Consider the following 17,621-nt stretch of genomic DNA (forward strand, 5'->3'; position numbering starts at 1 on the left):
AAAGAATGAAAAATGAGAGGGTGTCAAGTTGTAGAGATCTACTAAGAGATGACAGAAGACAGTCTGGGCATGAAAGTCCAGTATCTGCCAGTTTTAGAAACACAGAGCATTCACTCTAGAAAATGGCAATTATGTAAATTCAACTTCTTCAAACATAGCAAGTTATTGTTAGAATTAATATTATTGTATGGCTCTATTTTGACTTTAGTGGCATTTTTTTTTTCACGTTGCCACTTATATGCTCTAATGTATAAGACCCTACACTTTGAAAGGTGGAGGTTATCTGAATATATATTGTTTCAACTACCCTCCTGAAAGGGAACTAACATGATGCTATGTTTCAAAATCCAGTCTATTCCTACAGAGAACAAGGCAGCAAGTTCACATCAACAAGTGTCACATGGCTTTGTACCACATCAGAGTTAAGATGTGTTAGGGAAGAAAAGATACCTAGCAATAGAAGTATTCCTAGCGTTTCAACCATGAGAGTAGTCAAAAACAAGAGACACTTAAATTCTTTTCTAATCGGCTGGTCCTGAAAGAAATGCAGGTGCTACAAACTCCGGATGGTCTACCCTTTTGTCGTTAGTCATAGTGTGACTAGATTTCAGAGACTGACAGTAGGGGATGACCTGGTAGAACAGTGAGTGTGCTGGGCTGGGTTTGGATTTAGGTAGGAGCATGTTGGCATAGGCGTGGATAGAGCAGGAGACTGAAATGGGAGCAAATGACGTTGGAACTTGAAGGTCAGCTGGTTTCACCAGAGCAGAGCAGACCAGATTGGTTTACTTTGTTCCTAATCGAAATCAAGGGAGACTTCTCTGAAACTCATTTAGGGGCTTCTAAAGTTCTGTTTCTGGACATAAGCATTTTTCCTAGCTTGAAATTAGATGTGTCGTGTTTTGTACAGAAATGAAACGAAATAGAATCTTTCATGGCTAAAATTTCTTTTCTCAAATTGAAAAGAAGCTGATATGTTTTTATTGCTAAATATTTGAGAACTTAAAAGTTGAAAGATGTAACTATTTTTACATCAAACTTTGGTGCATGAAATGTCTTTATATACAAACTTCCCCAAATTTACTTTCCAGATTAAGGTTCATGGTTTCATTTGGATCCAAGAAAACCAGATGCTTTCGTGAGGCCAGCTTCCTCATTTTAAGGCCATGAAAATCACAAATTTTCTGTTTTGTCAGAAACTGAGAGAAAATGCGGGGACAGTTTGAAGAGGGAGTGTAAGAATTCTGGGAAAAGGATCACCTAATAATCATTCACGTTCTTGGCTATCATATGACATGTAGTTGGGTTTATGGTACAAACCCTGAGTAAAACAATTTACGATATTTGCCCCTTCCTACAAAAGGGGATGCTAAGTAGATATACCATCATTATATGTAAGAATTTGGTCCTACTTAAAAAAGTATTTGTTATTTAACTATGAGATTCAATACAGATTATAGAAAATGTAACAATTACTATGACTCTAACTATACTCTATATACCACTGACTCAAACCTCAAAATGGAAAATGCGTTTATCATAGTTGAAAGGAGAAAAATAAAGAAAAATAGGCTTGTTTCCTTTGCTAAGTAGGTAGGCATTTTTAATCCCAGTAACTGTTTATATCCAAATATTCTGTTAAGATATCGATTTTATCTCATTAGTAAAAATGTGTAAACTATAATGATAAGAAGAAAAGTTGGTGCTTCTGGGAAACTGGATGCATAAAATGTTATATAACCAACTGGTTTTCAACCTTCAAATCAGGCACCACTAATCAAGGAAATAATAATGACCTTAGCCAATGGGAAAAACATCAAGCCAGATTTTTCCCAGCTGTTTCTCTCCTCTGTGGCCTTCAGTAACTTCAGTGGAAGTTTAGTGTATTTAGGGAGAAAGATGGCCAGACGAATCACAAGTATTAAACCTGAAAGGTCAATGTTCAAATTAAGTCTTGGACCAGGCTCACTGCAAGAATAGTTTATCCCTTCCAGTGCTACAAGCAATATGGCTGACCAGCCACAGTTCAAATGGGGCTGATATCACACTTTCTCCTGCCAAAGGGGTGAGTAAAGGAAAAACAGTTAACTGGCTTTGAAATGTACAAACCAAGCTATTAGTGTTTCCTTAGCATTCCTTTTGATTTCCAACTCAAGCTCATTGTGACTGTAAGAGATAGGAAAAACCCCCAGAGGAGACAAATCCTTGGATTTAATTCTGTATAAACAGAGGGTCAAGAAACTGTGACAAAATTGTTGCTCACAAAAAGTTGACTTTGCCTTTGAAGTTCTTGTGTGTTCCATATTTAAAGTCAGACACCTTCATTCATCCAACAGTAGCATAAGGCCTTCAATAATATAGTGGCTTTATTCTTTTTTTCAGATTAAAAAAAGTCCCTCTCCACCCTGTTATAAAAGCATCAGCTAATATGCTTTCAAGGATTTGCCAAGAAAATAATCTGAGTTACCTTAGGCTCTCAGGTTTAACTGGCCTGATGGAATTTTTTTTAATGACCACACATGTACTAATGACGGTTTAGGTCCATTCCTATTAAACAGAATGGACTGCATGAAGTTCTTACTAATACATTAAGGGAAAAGCAATTTAACCTTTATCTGTAGGATTTAAATAAAATCTGTTAATTTTTTCCCTTATTCCCCCCCCATTGTCATTCAGATCAAAGAAGATAAAATATTATGGTGTCAGTCAAACAAAGAGCAGTGAAAATACTGATGTAATTTCTCAATGCCCCAAATATTACTGTGGAGTGATAGAGGCTACATGGAGCAGCAGGACTATGAGCCACTCCTTCACAAAGGGCTATTCCCACTAAAACCTCACGTGCTCATTAGCACGTTAATGCCTTGAAGTCCCGAGGTTAAACAAAATAAAACCAAACCTCTTTAAAGTTATCTAATCCAGAATTTCTCCAGCTGGCCTAAACACATCTCCCCTTCTTCATGTAATTTCTGATGGCAAGCACACTCTGGGACATGAACGTCTGTTTTTACGTTTCTTTTTTCCTTCCTTGCACAATGACTGGCCTATAGTAGAAATTCAATAAAAGGCTTTTGGAATGAATAAATGATCAAATGAATGTTTGTACTCTCAGAGGTTGTATAGATTGTGTATGTAATTTTGGCATGTAAAACATATTCGTCTTTTGTAGTAACCGTAGCATTTAAATTCACAGAGTGCCATTTCTTTGTCTACACATTTAAATATGGTAAGTTAGGAAAACACGTCTTGAGTGGAAATAGAAGCATTTTTATGAAATATGAGAAATTAACAAGCAAGTATACTTTAACAAACACAAAATGTAATGCATATTAGGAAGGTATTGCTTTATTGTCTTGGTCTCTGTGCAGAATTTTTCCACCGTGACCCAATAGGGATTTAATTCCTGAATGTTTACCATTATTTAGCATTTAATAGAAATCTTTCTCCACTGGTAGAACAGCATGTAAAGAGGTAAGTTCTTAAAAACACTTAGATGTTGGAAAAAGCTGAGATGCTTAAAGGAGATGGTACCAAATTATACGAGAACTCTTGTGGAGCAAATCTCATGGACACAGGAGTTTGGTACTGCGATTTTGGTCACAGTAAACCAAAGACAGTCCAGAATATGACTGAAGTGATTGCAGTGGGATATTTGGCCACAAAAAGACAAATATAAATAAATAGTATGATGAATTCTTTACAGGGCTCTACAATTCGGATATCATTCGTAAATTCCTCATTTCTATTAAATATGGATGATTGGATAATGTAAAGATAGTCTGTCATAATAGACTGCTGAGATAATGAACATAACTATCCTGAGCATTTATACAGTGAACTATCTCATATTATACTTGCATATCTCCACGACATGTTATAACACATGATAATTTATTAGGGAGAAAGCACTTTTAAAAAATCAATTGTATATAAACACTCACTAAATCTAAAGTGCTGGCAATTTCTGCCTCAAGGAGAACTCATTTTCCTCCTTTCTAGCCAGTAATTTTTGAAAGACCTCAATTATAAATTCAAATTTTGGTTGGAAAAATGTGACTGGCCACACCTAAAAAAAAAGAAAATGCAAAGTAAAAAAAATATATATCACTTTCTCTGCTGATATAAGTTACCAATAAGTTAGTTATAAGTTATTTGTAAGTCATTCACGAGCTGATGTTATTTGGATTGGTAACTTACATCATTCATAAGGACCAACTGTATTGTTTGTTATTTTAGTCAGTGTTTGGCAATGCTGAAGAGCAAAAGCTTCAGATGCTAGGTAATCTGGGCCAAACTGCAGCAAGGACAGATATGCTATTATCCGTAAAATGCTCAAGTAAAGCAGCTAATTACATTTTGCTATTTTTGCTTTCGTAGTCGTCCTTTTTGGATTGTGGACTTGCTTCCATTGGTAAACCTGTGGCATCTTCCTTGATTAAGGATGAATCAGGAGCAACTGTTCTTTTGGTAAATGCTGGTAAGGTAAGAGAAAAGAGAAAAATAAACCTAGATGAATATAATCTCTGGGCTGAAAAATTATAAGCAATCATTATATTTATTCTTGTTTTCTGTAAATTCTACACGGCCTAACAGACTTTTAATGTAGGAATAAACTTCATTGATTTACTATTTTTTAAAAAAATAACATTCATGTGATTTGATTTGGAGGTGGGGGCAGATCTGAAGGATCTGAAAGTGGAAAGTGTGTGTAGTCAGTATATAACGACATAAAGCACACACAGAATTTTGGAGGCAGAAATCTTAAGGGCCTCCTTTATATAATATTCTTTGTTACAAAAAAGGAAACTGGGAATACATTTGGAATCTAGGTTTACTATTTTTCTACTCCTCTTCCCTCTCTTCCGAGCTCCAGAAGCCTATATCCAACTATCTATGTGAAATCTTCCCACCTGATTTCTAATCTCTGATGCCTAAGCATCCCTTACTCTTCTCCATCTTAGAAAAACATATACTCGACTACCTAGTTTCTCAGACCTTGGTTCCTTCCTTCCTTTGTTCTGCTTGCTCCACCCATCCAATTTCAGAGTCAGTTCTGATGATTATGCCTCCAAGTTCACCAGTGTTCTGCTTTACACCATCTCTGTTACTGCTGATGCTAGCCCAAATCACCATGTGCTCTTTTCTCATTTTCATCCTGTCCCCTTTTCCACACCACAACCAGAATAATCTTTATAAAAGGTAAATCAGATTATGTCACTCTCTTGCATAACCTTCTTATACCCTACTCTACCAATGGCCTCTCAGATAACTTAGAATAAAATCTAAATGTCTGACCTTGGCTTCACAGGGACCTCATCTTCTCCCTTTCTCCTTCCCTGCCCCCCCACCCCCACCCCTCTCCACCTCATTCACTGTTCCATTTCTCTAGAAGACCATGCCCCATTCTTCTCCAGCTCATTTACACTTTCTGTTCCCTCTCTAAAAAGGTTCTTCCCAGCCAGTATTAACTCAGCTGGTTCTTCTTGCCATTCAGGTTTCTGCTCAGTTGTAACCTCCTCAGACACGCATCTCCTGATCACTGATCTAAAGCAGCAGTCCTGTTTCAGAAACCTTCTAGCATTTCACCTTTATACAACCAACCACCATTTTAAATTATTTACTTGTGTACTACCGGAGAACCTTGTACATAGCCTCTTAGTAAATGTTGCCTGAACAACTGAATATACTTAAGGGACTTTTAACAGATAGCCAATGGAGATTTTTTAATTACTCTCTAGAAAGCATCTAGAGAGTATCTTATCAAATTACAATGACCAGAACTCAAGTATGTAAAAACATCTGGCACCTAACTGGTCAGTGAAAAGATAGTCACACACACACAAAATCCCTGTCACGTAAAACAAACCTATAATATACAGAGACAGAAAAACTGTGCCATCATGGAATAAATAGATCTTTTCAAAACAAAAATCTTTTTTTTTTTTAACCTATCGGTACCCCAATGTTTTTTTTTTTTTTTTTTTTTTTTTTGCCATAAATCTTTGGCATTTTTTGTACAAGTTTGAAGACAGACTACGTTCAAAGCATCTATTCAGAGCTAGCCAGGTGGATCCTGAAATACAACAGAGAAGGGAAAAGAGTATGCTCTTCTTGCTGTGGATAAATTACTTTTTATCTGAAGAACTTAAACTCCCCCTAAAGGCACCACACAATACAAATTGAGAATCTACCCCCCCTTTTTTAATAGCAATGTAAACTGAGGTAAGGAAGTAAAATAGAGTTCTTTTCCGCAACTTCCATTGATTTGCTTTTCTAAGAATATCGAGATAAATAAGATTCACTTCTAATGCCCATAATAATCCTTTGATAACATTTCCCCTATGAAAAATTAGTCCTTTCTTTTTGAAACCATTTATGTATTATTCATTTATTTATTTAAACATTATTTACAACAGTTTTAGAATGGCAGAGAATTTGCAATCTGCAGTTATTTTCAAAATTTAGTTTAGAGATTCCAACTCCCAAATATCAAGCATTTCAATCTTAAAGGACTGGAGATTTTGAAAAGTTATCAGGTTACTACAGACCTCACTCAAATCTGGCCTGGCCCCGGCCTCAGGAGTAGGAGCCTTGTCCTGGAGTGTGTTCCTTTAGCCTAAAAGGAGCTATGCATGGAGACTAGTGGTCAGTCACTACTTATAAAAAGTAGAAATGACAGCTTCAAAAGCTGGCTTTATGAGTCTCTCTCACTAAGCCCCCACTGTCTACAGGCTGAAGGAAATGGAATCCAAGTCTTCAAAAAGAGTGTCCTGAATCACAGCCATAACTCCTAGCCAGCCAGGATAAATTTGGTAGTAATCATGGCTCTAAATAATGGATTTCTGTGTTTCCATTTCCAATGGTAATATAAACTTACAATTTATACATTTCTCCCCTTCTTCCTGGCAGAAGGAATCTACCTTTTCTTGAATTGACCTGAACTACACAAAGCTGACATAAATTACTACTTAAAACAAACTTTCATTAATGCTGGATCATTTCAGGGACCACAAATTATGCAGTATTTTCCCATTTCCTTTGTTTTTTCCATGGTCAGTGATTCTGTGCTTTAGTTTGGTCACAGTTTGATGGGGCACCTAAGTCAGCAGAATGAATGCCTTAGCGTCTACAGCACAGACAGAAGGGCCTCACCTAACTTGAGTAGGAGGAGCCTGTTCTGTGGGCTGATAAACTCATGTCTGCTTCTGCACCCGTAGCTATTCACTCGTTTCTCCATAGGAGTCTACACTACTCTAAACTTCAACCCCTAGCTTTCAGGTTCCATTTAGAAGTTAACCAGAAAACTGAACACTTGCTAGTCAGACATAAAAGCTGGGGTGTTCTTAGTAGCATTTTATTTTTATGATTCTTTTTTAGCTGGTGTACATACATATATCAAATAGTACCAAAGGGCTACATAGAAAGATTGCAGTCTCTTGCCTCATCCCTCCCAATCCCACAATCCTGCTCCCTAGAGTCAACCGATTAACTCTTTTAGCTTTATTTTCTGTGTTTACTTCAATTTTTGTAAATAAAGGAAAGCTTATATTGCTATTTTCTGATTTATCATTTTTAGACTTATCCACACCCATCCACTTCCCCGTACCCCATCCTCCCTATATAGTTACATCTGAACTTCTAGCTATGTCAATAGTGAACATTTATATTATTATGACTATGTAAATATGGCTCGTATAAATCTAAGAAGTATACTATAAAAGTGTTTCTTTTCTTGCTCATTTTTTTTTTCCTGGAGTTATTAATTGACAGATGTTTTCATTTTCGTTTTTTATTTACTCTTTTTCTAGGACTATCTTTAATTGTTTCTAATAACTCAATTAGATTTGCCATATTTCTATTAGTAGTTTTTTTCTAGGTGTTCAACTGAATCAAATAATCTATCAATTTTTTTGTTGTTGTTGTTTATTTCCTCAAGATTTTCCTGATGGAATCTTTCCTTTCTTCCTTCAATACAAAAGAACTGAAGAACATGAGTATCCACATTAAAAGGCCCCACCCAGCAAGTAGCTAGAAAAGTGAATAAGACAAGACCCACAGGGAGGCATAGCATCACAAAACTCATTAGGGCTAAAGAGAAGATCCTAAATGTTCCCAGGGCTGAGAGTGGGGAGTTAGTGGTGGTGGTGAAGATCACTTCAAAGGAGTGGGAGTCAGAATGAAAAAGGCATAAGGTTTTCGACAGCAACATCAGATTTTGGAATACAATTGTGCAATGACTTCAGGAGTCACTTTCAACCTAGAATTTTACAATTAGCCAAAATTTCAGTCAAGTACGAGCAGAAGAAATCCATTTTCAAAAACACAAAGGGAAAACATTTACTTCCCTTTGTTTGACATGTACTCACAAAAGAAAGGACTAAGACAAGCAGAGAAAGGCATGGGGCTTGAGAAACACGGGCATCGGGCATCGACACAGGAAGAGAGTGAAGAAACATCTCAGGATAGCAGTGCATCAGGTACCTGGGTGGGCCCCTTTCGATCTGCCCACTCTGGTCTTTGTTCTGTTTTCTTTGTTGTCTCATCCCAAGACTCACTAATTAGGCACTGTCCCCGTTGAACTGATTTTATAAATATCTTTTCTCTCCTATTGTTCCATTCTTCTTTTTCTTCTACTTTCTTTGTGATTTTTCACAACTTCGTTTTCCACCTTTCTAGTTTCTTGTATTTTAAAATTCTGAGACCTGTTATCCTGTGTTCCTTTTTCATATCGTCTTGCTCTTACTTTTAATGGATGTGATATTTTCTCTCATGTCTCTGAGGGCATTAATGATTTTTTTAAAGACAGCTTCTGTTCCCTGCCTTATCAATTTACTGTGGGCCATTTTTCTCTTCATCAGTGTTGACATCTCTCCTTTGTAATTTTGGAAGTTTAAAAGGAGTTCAAAAAAAACCTTACAGAGCAATTTCTATAACTATGCTGAAATTGTTTATGCTACAAAAATGAAAAAGTATTCAAGGTGGTCCTAATCCACTTCTAAAATATCACATTCTGAAAAACATAAAAAACTCAAGGGTCATCAGTAAAGCACATAAGAATAAATATGATTTCTAGAAATAGGTTTAATTCAATTACTTAAAATTGAATTAAAATTAAAATTAAATCATAGGGTACCTATGATTAAAATTTTAAAAGTATCCTTGAAAACATTTAGGTAGATGTGAGAGGAAAATCATAAAACCAACTTGTCAAGAGCTTAGTAAAACATAAATCTTTGAATCAATAAATTAATTACTTTATCAACAAATTAAATTAATAAAGAGGTTTACTTTTTAAGCTACATTTCAGATTTTTCAATATAGACAATAATAAACATTTTTATACAAATTATGTTATCAGTGATATTTTTTCCTGTTCTCATTTAGTTCCCTGTGAGCCATATCATTTACATAGAAATGGATGGCTGCCTACAATCTTAGAGAAATGACTATAGCTAGCCATGAAATGCTACTGAGTGGAAAGCTGAACACAGTTTCCTTCATGGCCTGCCATAATATTAAATAAAATTCAACAAATCTTGATGTTTTCCTCCTAATATCTTCGAACTACTTCTGTCTGGGTGCCTTTCTGGCGAGCCTCATGAGAGTCATGATGACAAATTAAATAGCAGCAGAGCAAGGACCTCTGCGCTTGTATCATGGTGCTGTTTATCTCTAGGCTCCTGAACGCCTTAATGGATGAGATACTATGCTACTTGAAGGTGCTTTGCCCGTACCCTCCCTCCCCCATGCTCATATACATCAAACAGACCTGAGGAAATTTTTCCTTGCTTGATAGAAAATATTAAAAATTTGACCTATGTGTATGTCAGATTCTGAGGTACAATAACCAACTTGAGATATGATCCATATTGAAGGGTGGTGGCCAGATTAGAATAGTAGAGGGTTTATGCAGATATATAAAATAATTAGGAAGGATGTATAAGACAGGAAAGAGAAAATGCTTAATTTTTGTAATAAAATAATCATGATATAATGAAAACCAAAACATTATCATAAACTGATATTTATTCAATGCAACCATAAATATAAATTGGTAAAAATGAGAGTTATCACTTTTGGATTTGGCCTACTTCTTTGTGGTTTCTTGGTTTACTTTGTTATTTTATTTTATAGCAACCAAGATTTTTTTTAAATAAGAGAATTGTCAGATTTAATGTACAAACTCTATGCCCATAATATACCGAAGTGCTAAATGACTATATAAATAAGAATCCATTGAATAACATTTGAGTCCCAATGGTTTGGATAAAAGTGGATATAAAAAACTCATACATTCATTCATCTAATGTTAATCGAGTATTCACTGTGTGCCAAGTACTATGGATGCTAAAGAAAGTGATGAACAAAACAGACATCATTCCTATCACCATGGAGTTCACTCAATGAAGAGAAGAATAAGTAAAAAAAAAAAAAAACAAAAAACAAAAAAAGAGTAATTCAAATAACAAATGACTCCATTAATTATTCTAAGAATCGTTTTAAAGAAAAATGGTAAGGCACTTGTGACAGATGCCATTCTCAAAATTGTAAGTTTCCAAGGGCCGTTTAAGGACTTACATACAAGTAGAAACCTGAAGAATAAGCACAGTAGGGAAAGGGGTGGGGGTAGATGGTAGGAGATAGTGTCCAGGATCAACAGACCATGCCTTGTTGGAGTGGATGACATTTTATGAACATTTATAGAATATACACAGAATGAAATCTAGCCTTTAATGACATTAATATCCTTATTCTTTGCACAAGATTATATATTTCTGAATAGTTCTATGCAAAGATTTTCTACTTTTTGATGATTTGAATGTTATTCTAATATACCTTCCTTTACCCAATCATCCACACCTACCAGTAATCTTTACACAAAAACCTTGCTTAATTATTACCTTGGGTGATTCCTTTTAAGTTTTTCTGATAAGGGTAAGGTCTATATAGGAGGGATTCCATATATATTTTAGTAAATTGGGTAAGATTATAAATGTACTTAGGGGATATTATTTGTATGATTTATAAATGAAAATTTTTTCAAACTCATAACATGAATATTACTATCAGGTACTAGCCTTATATTTTAATCTTTCCATGATTTTCATTTTCTTAAATCAAATTTAAAAACTGATACAGAACTTCATTACTTACAGTTCAAGTGTGAAAATCGTGGACTAGACAGGAAGCGACTGTGATCCTGCCAAGAGGATGGGTGATCTAACCCATAAGCAAAGGAACTTTCACCAAAGGGTCTGTCATCCTAAAAAAGACAGTACAGCACTTCAGTTGACTGATTACAAAATGTAAGCATCGAGACTCATTTAAGTGTACTGAAAATGAAATTGAACCTTAATACACAAGTTATGTTATACCATAATTTCATATAACCCTTGCAAAAAATAAAATCTGTGCATGTTAAAGAAAATATGAAAAAAAAGGGAAAGAAATCACTCGTAGCCATAATGATAGCATGACATATTTCTTTCCAGTCTTTTTTTTCTGTGAGCAGGATTTATAAACATTGTTTATAAATTTTATAAACTTTGTGTTCTTCATTTATTTACATTAACAGTACAAACATTTTTCAAGTTATTATATTATCCTCACCTTTAGCTTGCGTGTTACTCATATACTATCTAGTGGATATATTACACTTAGCTAGGAAGCATGCTTTACTGGGCATTTAGGTAGTTCCTAATATCTTACTCCTATAAATAACATTGTGAGAAATATCTTTAAATATATAAACTTCCATATTTAGGACTATTCTTTATGACAAATTCTTAGGTGGAAATCTGGGTTAATAAAAATAATTTGATGTTTTTAAATACTTTTAGCTAGGCTGCTTTCCATAATGATTATACTAATCGTCCTACTCATTCAATACATATTTAATACATAAACAAAAATGAATACAGAAAAGGTCTCTCTCTTCATAGATAATATGAATATGTCCTTCTCCCCAAATCTTAGCTGAAAATGGGAATTATAACTTCAAATAATTTCACTAATTAGATCAAAACGGATGCTTTAATATACTTTTCTGTGATAGTAAAGTTGCAAATTTCTTCCCTTGAATGTTTTCTAATTATTTACACAGTTCTTTTTTTCTTTCTTATACTTATTCATTCATTCAACAATAATTTATTGGGCATCTAATATGTGCTGGTTAAAGAACAAAGAAAACACTGAGGTATATGATCATAAAATCTTCAGGCTTGTGGGAGAGAAAGGCATAATACAAACTACACAAATCACAATATAATGAAAAAACTATAACTTCTAAAGAATAGGAAGCAACAGGAAGAACTAAATTTATATTTGTGGTCCAGAGAAGGTCCCTCTGGAAGATGAATCAATCAGGTGAAAACTTAGGGGTAGAGAAGGAAAAAGCTGGCTTGGGGAGCAGGAGACAGTGGTAAGGGAATGACGATCTAGATGCATGTGAAGGTACTGCAGTGAGAAAGTTTGGTGTGTCTGAAGACCCCATGGCTTAGGGACACTGTGCCTAGGGGAAGTGAGTCAAATGAGATCCACTAGCCGGGACATGTAAACAACCGAAGTATTCTACAATTGATGTTTGGATAAAGATGCTGTGATAGATAGATACAATAGAATATTACTCAGCCATAAGAAGAGATGAAATACTGCCATTTGTGACAACATGGATGGACCTCGAGATAATCGTACTAAGTGAAATAAGCCAGACAGAACAAGTTGAAAATCACATGAAATCACTTATATGTAGGATATAAACCTAAAAGCAACAAATAAACAGGACGAACAAACACAGACTCATGGACATGGGCTAGTGGTTACCAGAGGTTAGGGGGGAGGGGGGAGGTAGACAGGTAAAGGGGGTCAAATATGTGGTGACAGAAAAAAATCTAACTATAGGAGGTAAACACACGATGTAAATATATCTATCTATATCTATCTATCTATATCTATCTATCTATCTATCTATCTATCTATCTATCTATCTATATGCGCCTTACTGTTAAAATGTACAGCTGAAACTTTTTGGATTTCATTAATCAATGACATCCTAAAAAAATTAATTAATTAAAAAAAAAAAAACCAAGGTCCAGAGGTGGGATTTGAATTTGGGACTTCTTAAGTACATCAGAAGGCAATCAAGGACTGTAAGAAGGGGAATGGCTTGCTATGATTTATATTTCTCAAAGATTACTCTGTTCTCTTTGTGGAGAACAGACTGGACTGGCATACATGCTGAAGTGGGAACACCAGCTAAGAGACTATAATAGAGGGTAACTGCGGGGTCCACGGAGAGAAAGGGATCAAGAAGGTTGTCAAAGATTCTAGAGGAAACAACTGCAGGTTAGGCAGTCCAAGAGATCCCTCAAACATGGTTCCCACACATAGTAGGGCCTCATGTAACACGACGATCCAATGAATTAGTTGTTATTCTCTATACTACGTACTGAATTTATATATATATTTTTTGTCACATATGTATTATGAAAATGCAAAAGAAAGAGCAAAAAGAACATGTTATATACATTTTTAAAAGGCCCATTTACTCTGAGGTAAAAGCATGGACATAATTGTCAGGTAGTTCAAGATCATTAGCCTTCATGTACCAAAAGAGACTTCAAGTCTACTTAAGATGAAGGCCCTGAAGTTTTTAACCAAATGATTTCTAGTTTTCACTAATCATGGGAATTTTATAAGACACTGAAAGTCATTCACTATACAATTTTTGGAAAGAAGAGTATTTACATTGTGCTCCAAGTGTATTTCAACAGCTGCTTTTGAATGAGCTGACATGGGGCAACTAGAGGCCGGGCAATGGACTTGGCTAGTATAGTTTGGATATGAAATATGAAAGGCCTGGATGGAGTTGGAAGATGCACGAATGGAAAGGAGAGTTATGTTATCAACCAAAGCTAAAAATCTCAATTTAATCACGGTTTTTATATAAAGCACAAAAGAGAAAAGCATAAGAAATGGTTTCCCACTAAAAGATGCTTTGATAATTATGAGTCAATAAGAAAAAGGAAAAATTAAGGGAAGGAAAACACACTTGCATCTTGCCCACTGTCACCTGAACTGAGAAAGAGAGTGAGAGGACAGAAGTGGAGATACAGATTTGGGTGTCTTACTGAATAACATAGATGATGAAATTACAGCCTCCAAATATGGTGTCAGAGGAAGGATGTAGTACACAGAGATAACCAAATCCTATTCATTCTTCCCAAAAGGCATGCTGTTAAATTTGTAAAACAAAATTAACTAACATCAAATCATACGTTATATCTTTTCTGTTCACGGAGAAAAAAAAATTTATATTTTTAATTATAAAACCAGCTTCTTGGTATATGACAATTAAAACATGGCACTAACATATTTCATTATTAGCAAATTTGGAAAATACATAAAAAATTAAGAAGGAAACAAATAATCTGACAAATTACAAATAAGTCAATTAGCCTAATTTAAGGGTAAATTTTTTCCTGTTCTCATTTGTAAATGTCTTTTTATATTGATCACCATTTGTTGAAAATTCTGTTTTCTAATTTTGTCATGTAACATTATATATGGGAATATTCTCTGTCATCATTATCATCATTATGGTTAACCATAGGGTTTTGTTGTTTTTTTTTTTTACTAATTTCCTATTGTTGGAAATTTAAGGTTGAGTTCATTTTTTTCTATTATAATCATTTGATAAACATATTGATACATAAAGCTCTGTCTATATTTTAAATTTATTAACTTAGTATAGATTCCTAGAAGTAGAATTATTGGGTGAAACATTTTAAGGCTGTGTATTTATATCCATTTCATCTAAGTTATCAAATTTATTGACAAAGTTGTTCACAATATTTCCTAATTACCCTTTTAATGTCTAGTAATAGTCTCCTTTTGTCCCTCATATCAGCAATTTGTATCTTCTCTCTTTTTTTCCTAATCAATCTGAATAGAGGTTTTAAAATTTTATTGATCTTTTCAAATATCCTGGCTTTGGTTTCATTTATCTCCCTATTTTTCTGTTTTCTATTTCATTGATCTCTGCTCTTTATTACTTCCTTGCTTTTACTTAACTTAGGTTTAATTTGCTCTTTGTCTTCTGGTTTCTTAAAAAAAGTTAGATTATGTTTGATACTTTTCTTCTTTGTAATATATACATTTATTGTTACAAATTTCCCTCCAAGCACTATTTATCTGAATCACAAAAATCTGACAAACTACACTTTTATTTTCATAGAGTTAAAATATGTTCTAATTTTCCTTCTGAGTTCTGCCTTGACCCACCCATGGGCTATTTAGGAGTATGTTATTTAGTTTTTAAATATTTGAAAATTTTCCAGATATCTTTCTGTTATTGATTTCTAGTTTCATTCCACTGTAGTTAGACAACATACTTTGTATAATTTCAATCATTTTAAATTTATTGAAATTTGTTTTATTGCCCAGAATGCAGTCTATTTTGGAGAATGTTTGATGTGCTCTTGAAAAATATGTGTAATCAGCTGTTGTTGGGTGGAGTATTCTATAAATGTCAGTTAGGTCTAGTTGGCTGATAGTATTGTTCAAGTCTTCTATATCTTTACTGATTTTTTGCCTACTGTTTTATCAATTACTAGAGAGGAATGTTGAAATCTCCAACTATAATTATGGATTTGTCTATTTTTTCCTTATAGATTTATCAGTTTTTGTTTCACGTATTTTGACACTCTGTTAATAGGTATATAAAATTTAGAACTGTTATCCCTTCCCTTTAAAATTGTCAACTTATTCAACCATTCACATTTCTTTTTCTCACATATAGAAAATGAGGAGGCTTAACTGATATATCTTTAAGTTCCAACATTTTATGTCTTCAAAAGACTGTCAGAATCCCCCATATCACCCTGAAGTATAACTAATAAAATAAACCCTAAAAGAACACCCTAAAAGAAATATATTTCACAATCCTTTGAACAATGAACATATCAGAAAATGAAAAAATACCTTCATGTCTTCCAATTATATATTGATATGTAATTTGTGGAATTTTTACTTAAGTAAACTTTAAAAGGTGACCATAAAATGAACTTTTCTTGTAATTCCTACCTATCTTTTTTAATCAACTGCTTAAGTATTAAAAAGAAAGTATTGTTAAAAATGAAGCTTATTTGTAATTTTAGTAATCCTAGCTTTTGCTTTTTACCAATTCTTATACCCTTAGCACAAGGACCTATTTTTATTGCTGTCTTAAGCCTCAACAAGCTAGTTAGCCAGAATTCCCTGCAAAAATTCCACTGGGTGAAGGCACTTGCATTTTCTAATATTTTCCCTGGGTTTCTTCCACTTCTCTTTCATAACCCACATTGTAATTGGTTTCTTAAAAGCTGTTCCAACCTGACTAAAATGTCTTTGCTAAACTGATCTCTAATGATTAATATTTAATGACGCCCACCAAGTATTTTTCTCTCAGGAATATCATAAGTTCAAAGTTTATAAGACAAATGATACATTTTTTTAAATTTTAATTTATCCAACCCTTCCCCTAGAGAGAAGGAAAAAACACTTATGTGTTTTTGAATCTGTGGCAGAAATGTTTTCCAAAATTTGTCTCTACACTGACAATGCACTGTCCCTCCATCTCTGCCCCACTCTTAATTCCCATTTCTGCATCAGTGCTTGAAAAAGCTTAATCCCTTCCTCAGTAAATTCCTATTTGAAAGATAAATCTGGGCAGATAGTTTATTTAAAGCCTGCTCTCTATATCTCAATCTGCGTGGCTATTATTTTAGCTTTTAACATCCACGAAGATGAGGCTTTCATTGTGTCTATCTTGCTTTCCATCTTACCCATCCCAACAGTCCAAACTTTAGTACAGTGCCATTTGCATTAAGGAACTCAGAAATGGTCCTATATGATCATTTCTTGACCAAAGTGCAGAAATGAAAGTTTGCTAGGGTGGAAGATGGGAAATAGGAGACTGCCACTATCACATTAGCAGTTTCTACATGTAACAAAATGAAGATACTAGACCAGATCACCTCTAAGTCCTTTCGGCACTAATATTTTATGATTCTAATCTATCTGAACAGAACCACTAAACAACCCGTACTTTTAACTATGCAAGCTATCTTTACCACAGGAAATCCAAATGTACACAATAATACTATAAACCCAAAGCCACACTCATACACAGATGAACAGACTCATGAAAATACTGTGCAAGATCAGGCCATTTGATAAATTTACCTTTATCCAATTGATATTTTATTTTATAAAATTTAACATTCCTAGGAAATCACTAATGAAAAAGATCCTACTCAGTTTTTTGTTTTGTCTTTATCTACTTCGGACTTGCCTCTGCATAACTTTAATCCATTTTCAGAACCCACATCTACTTGGAGTGGATATAAATTTGCCATAAACGAGGATCCCTAAAAGAATGTGCCACTGACTTAAGAAATAAAGGCAAAGATGCAGAGATGTTTAAATGATGGTGCCTCATTGGACTTAATGCATGTTCTCTCAAAGTGACTATTTTAAAGAAAATAATGACTGGATGAATATGCTATTACGTGTTAAAGAAAAACAAATAAGTCATGTACTTGGAATTTCTTATGTTTTTAGTATCTAGGATATTGAATTTG

The 17,621-nt window shown here is 34.3% G+C and overlaps 1 protein-coding gene across 5 annotated transcripts in view; it reads right to left on the bottom strand.

The window, feature by feature from the left end:
• CEP128 (centrosomal protein 128) overlaps positions 1-17,621 on the bottom strand; it is a 329,036-nt gene that overhangs the window by 2,961 nt on the left and 308,454 nt on the right. For 4 of the 5 annotated variants that reach the window (XM_036218273.1, XM_036218272.1, XM_036218269.1 and 1 more), the window contains 2 exons: positions 11,155-11,263; positions 4,354-4,474 (listed from right to left, as the gene is read on the bottom strand). In XM_036218273.1, the coding sequence (XP_036074166.1) occupies positions 4,354-4,474; positions 11,155-11,263 (230 nt within the window). Of the gene's footprint in view, positions 1-3,246; positions 4,067-4,353; positions 4,475-11,154; positions 11,264-17,621 lie in introns of those variants that run through there. The other variant, XM_036218271.1, reaches the window with a different exon arrangement.

The sequence above is a fragment of the Rousettus aegyptiacus genome, unplaced genomic scaffold (genome assembly GCF_014176215.1).
Source record: "Rousettus aegyptiacus isolate mRouAeg1 unplaced genomic scaffold, mRouAeg1.p scaffold_m13_p_3, whole genome shotgun sequence".
Taxonomy (NCBI): domain Eukaryota; kingdom Metazoa; phylum Chordata; class Mammalia; order Chiroptera; family Pteropodidae; genus Rousettus; species Rousettus aegyptiacus.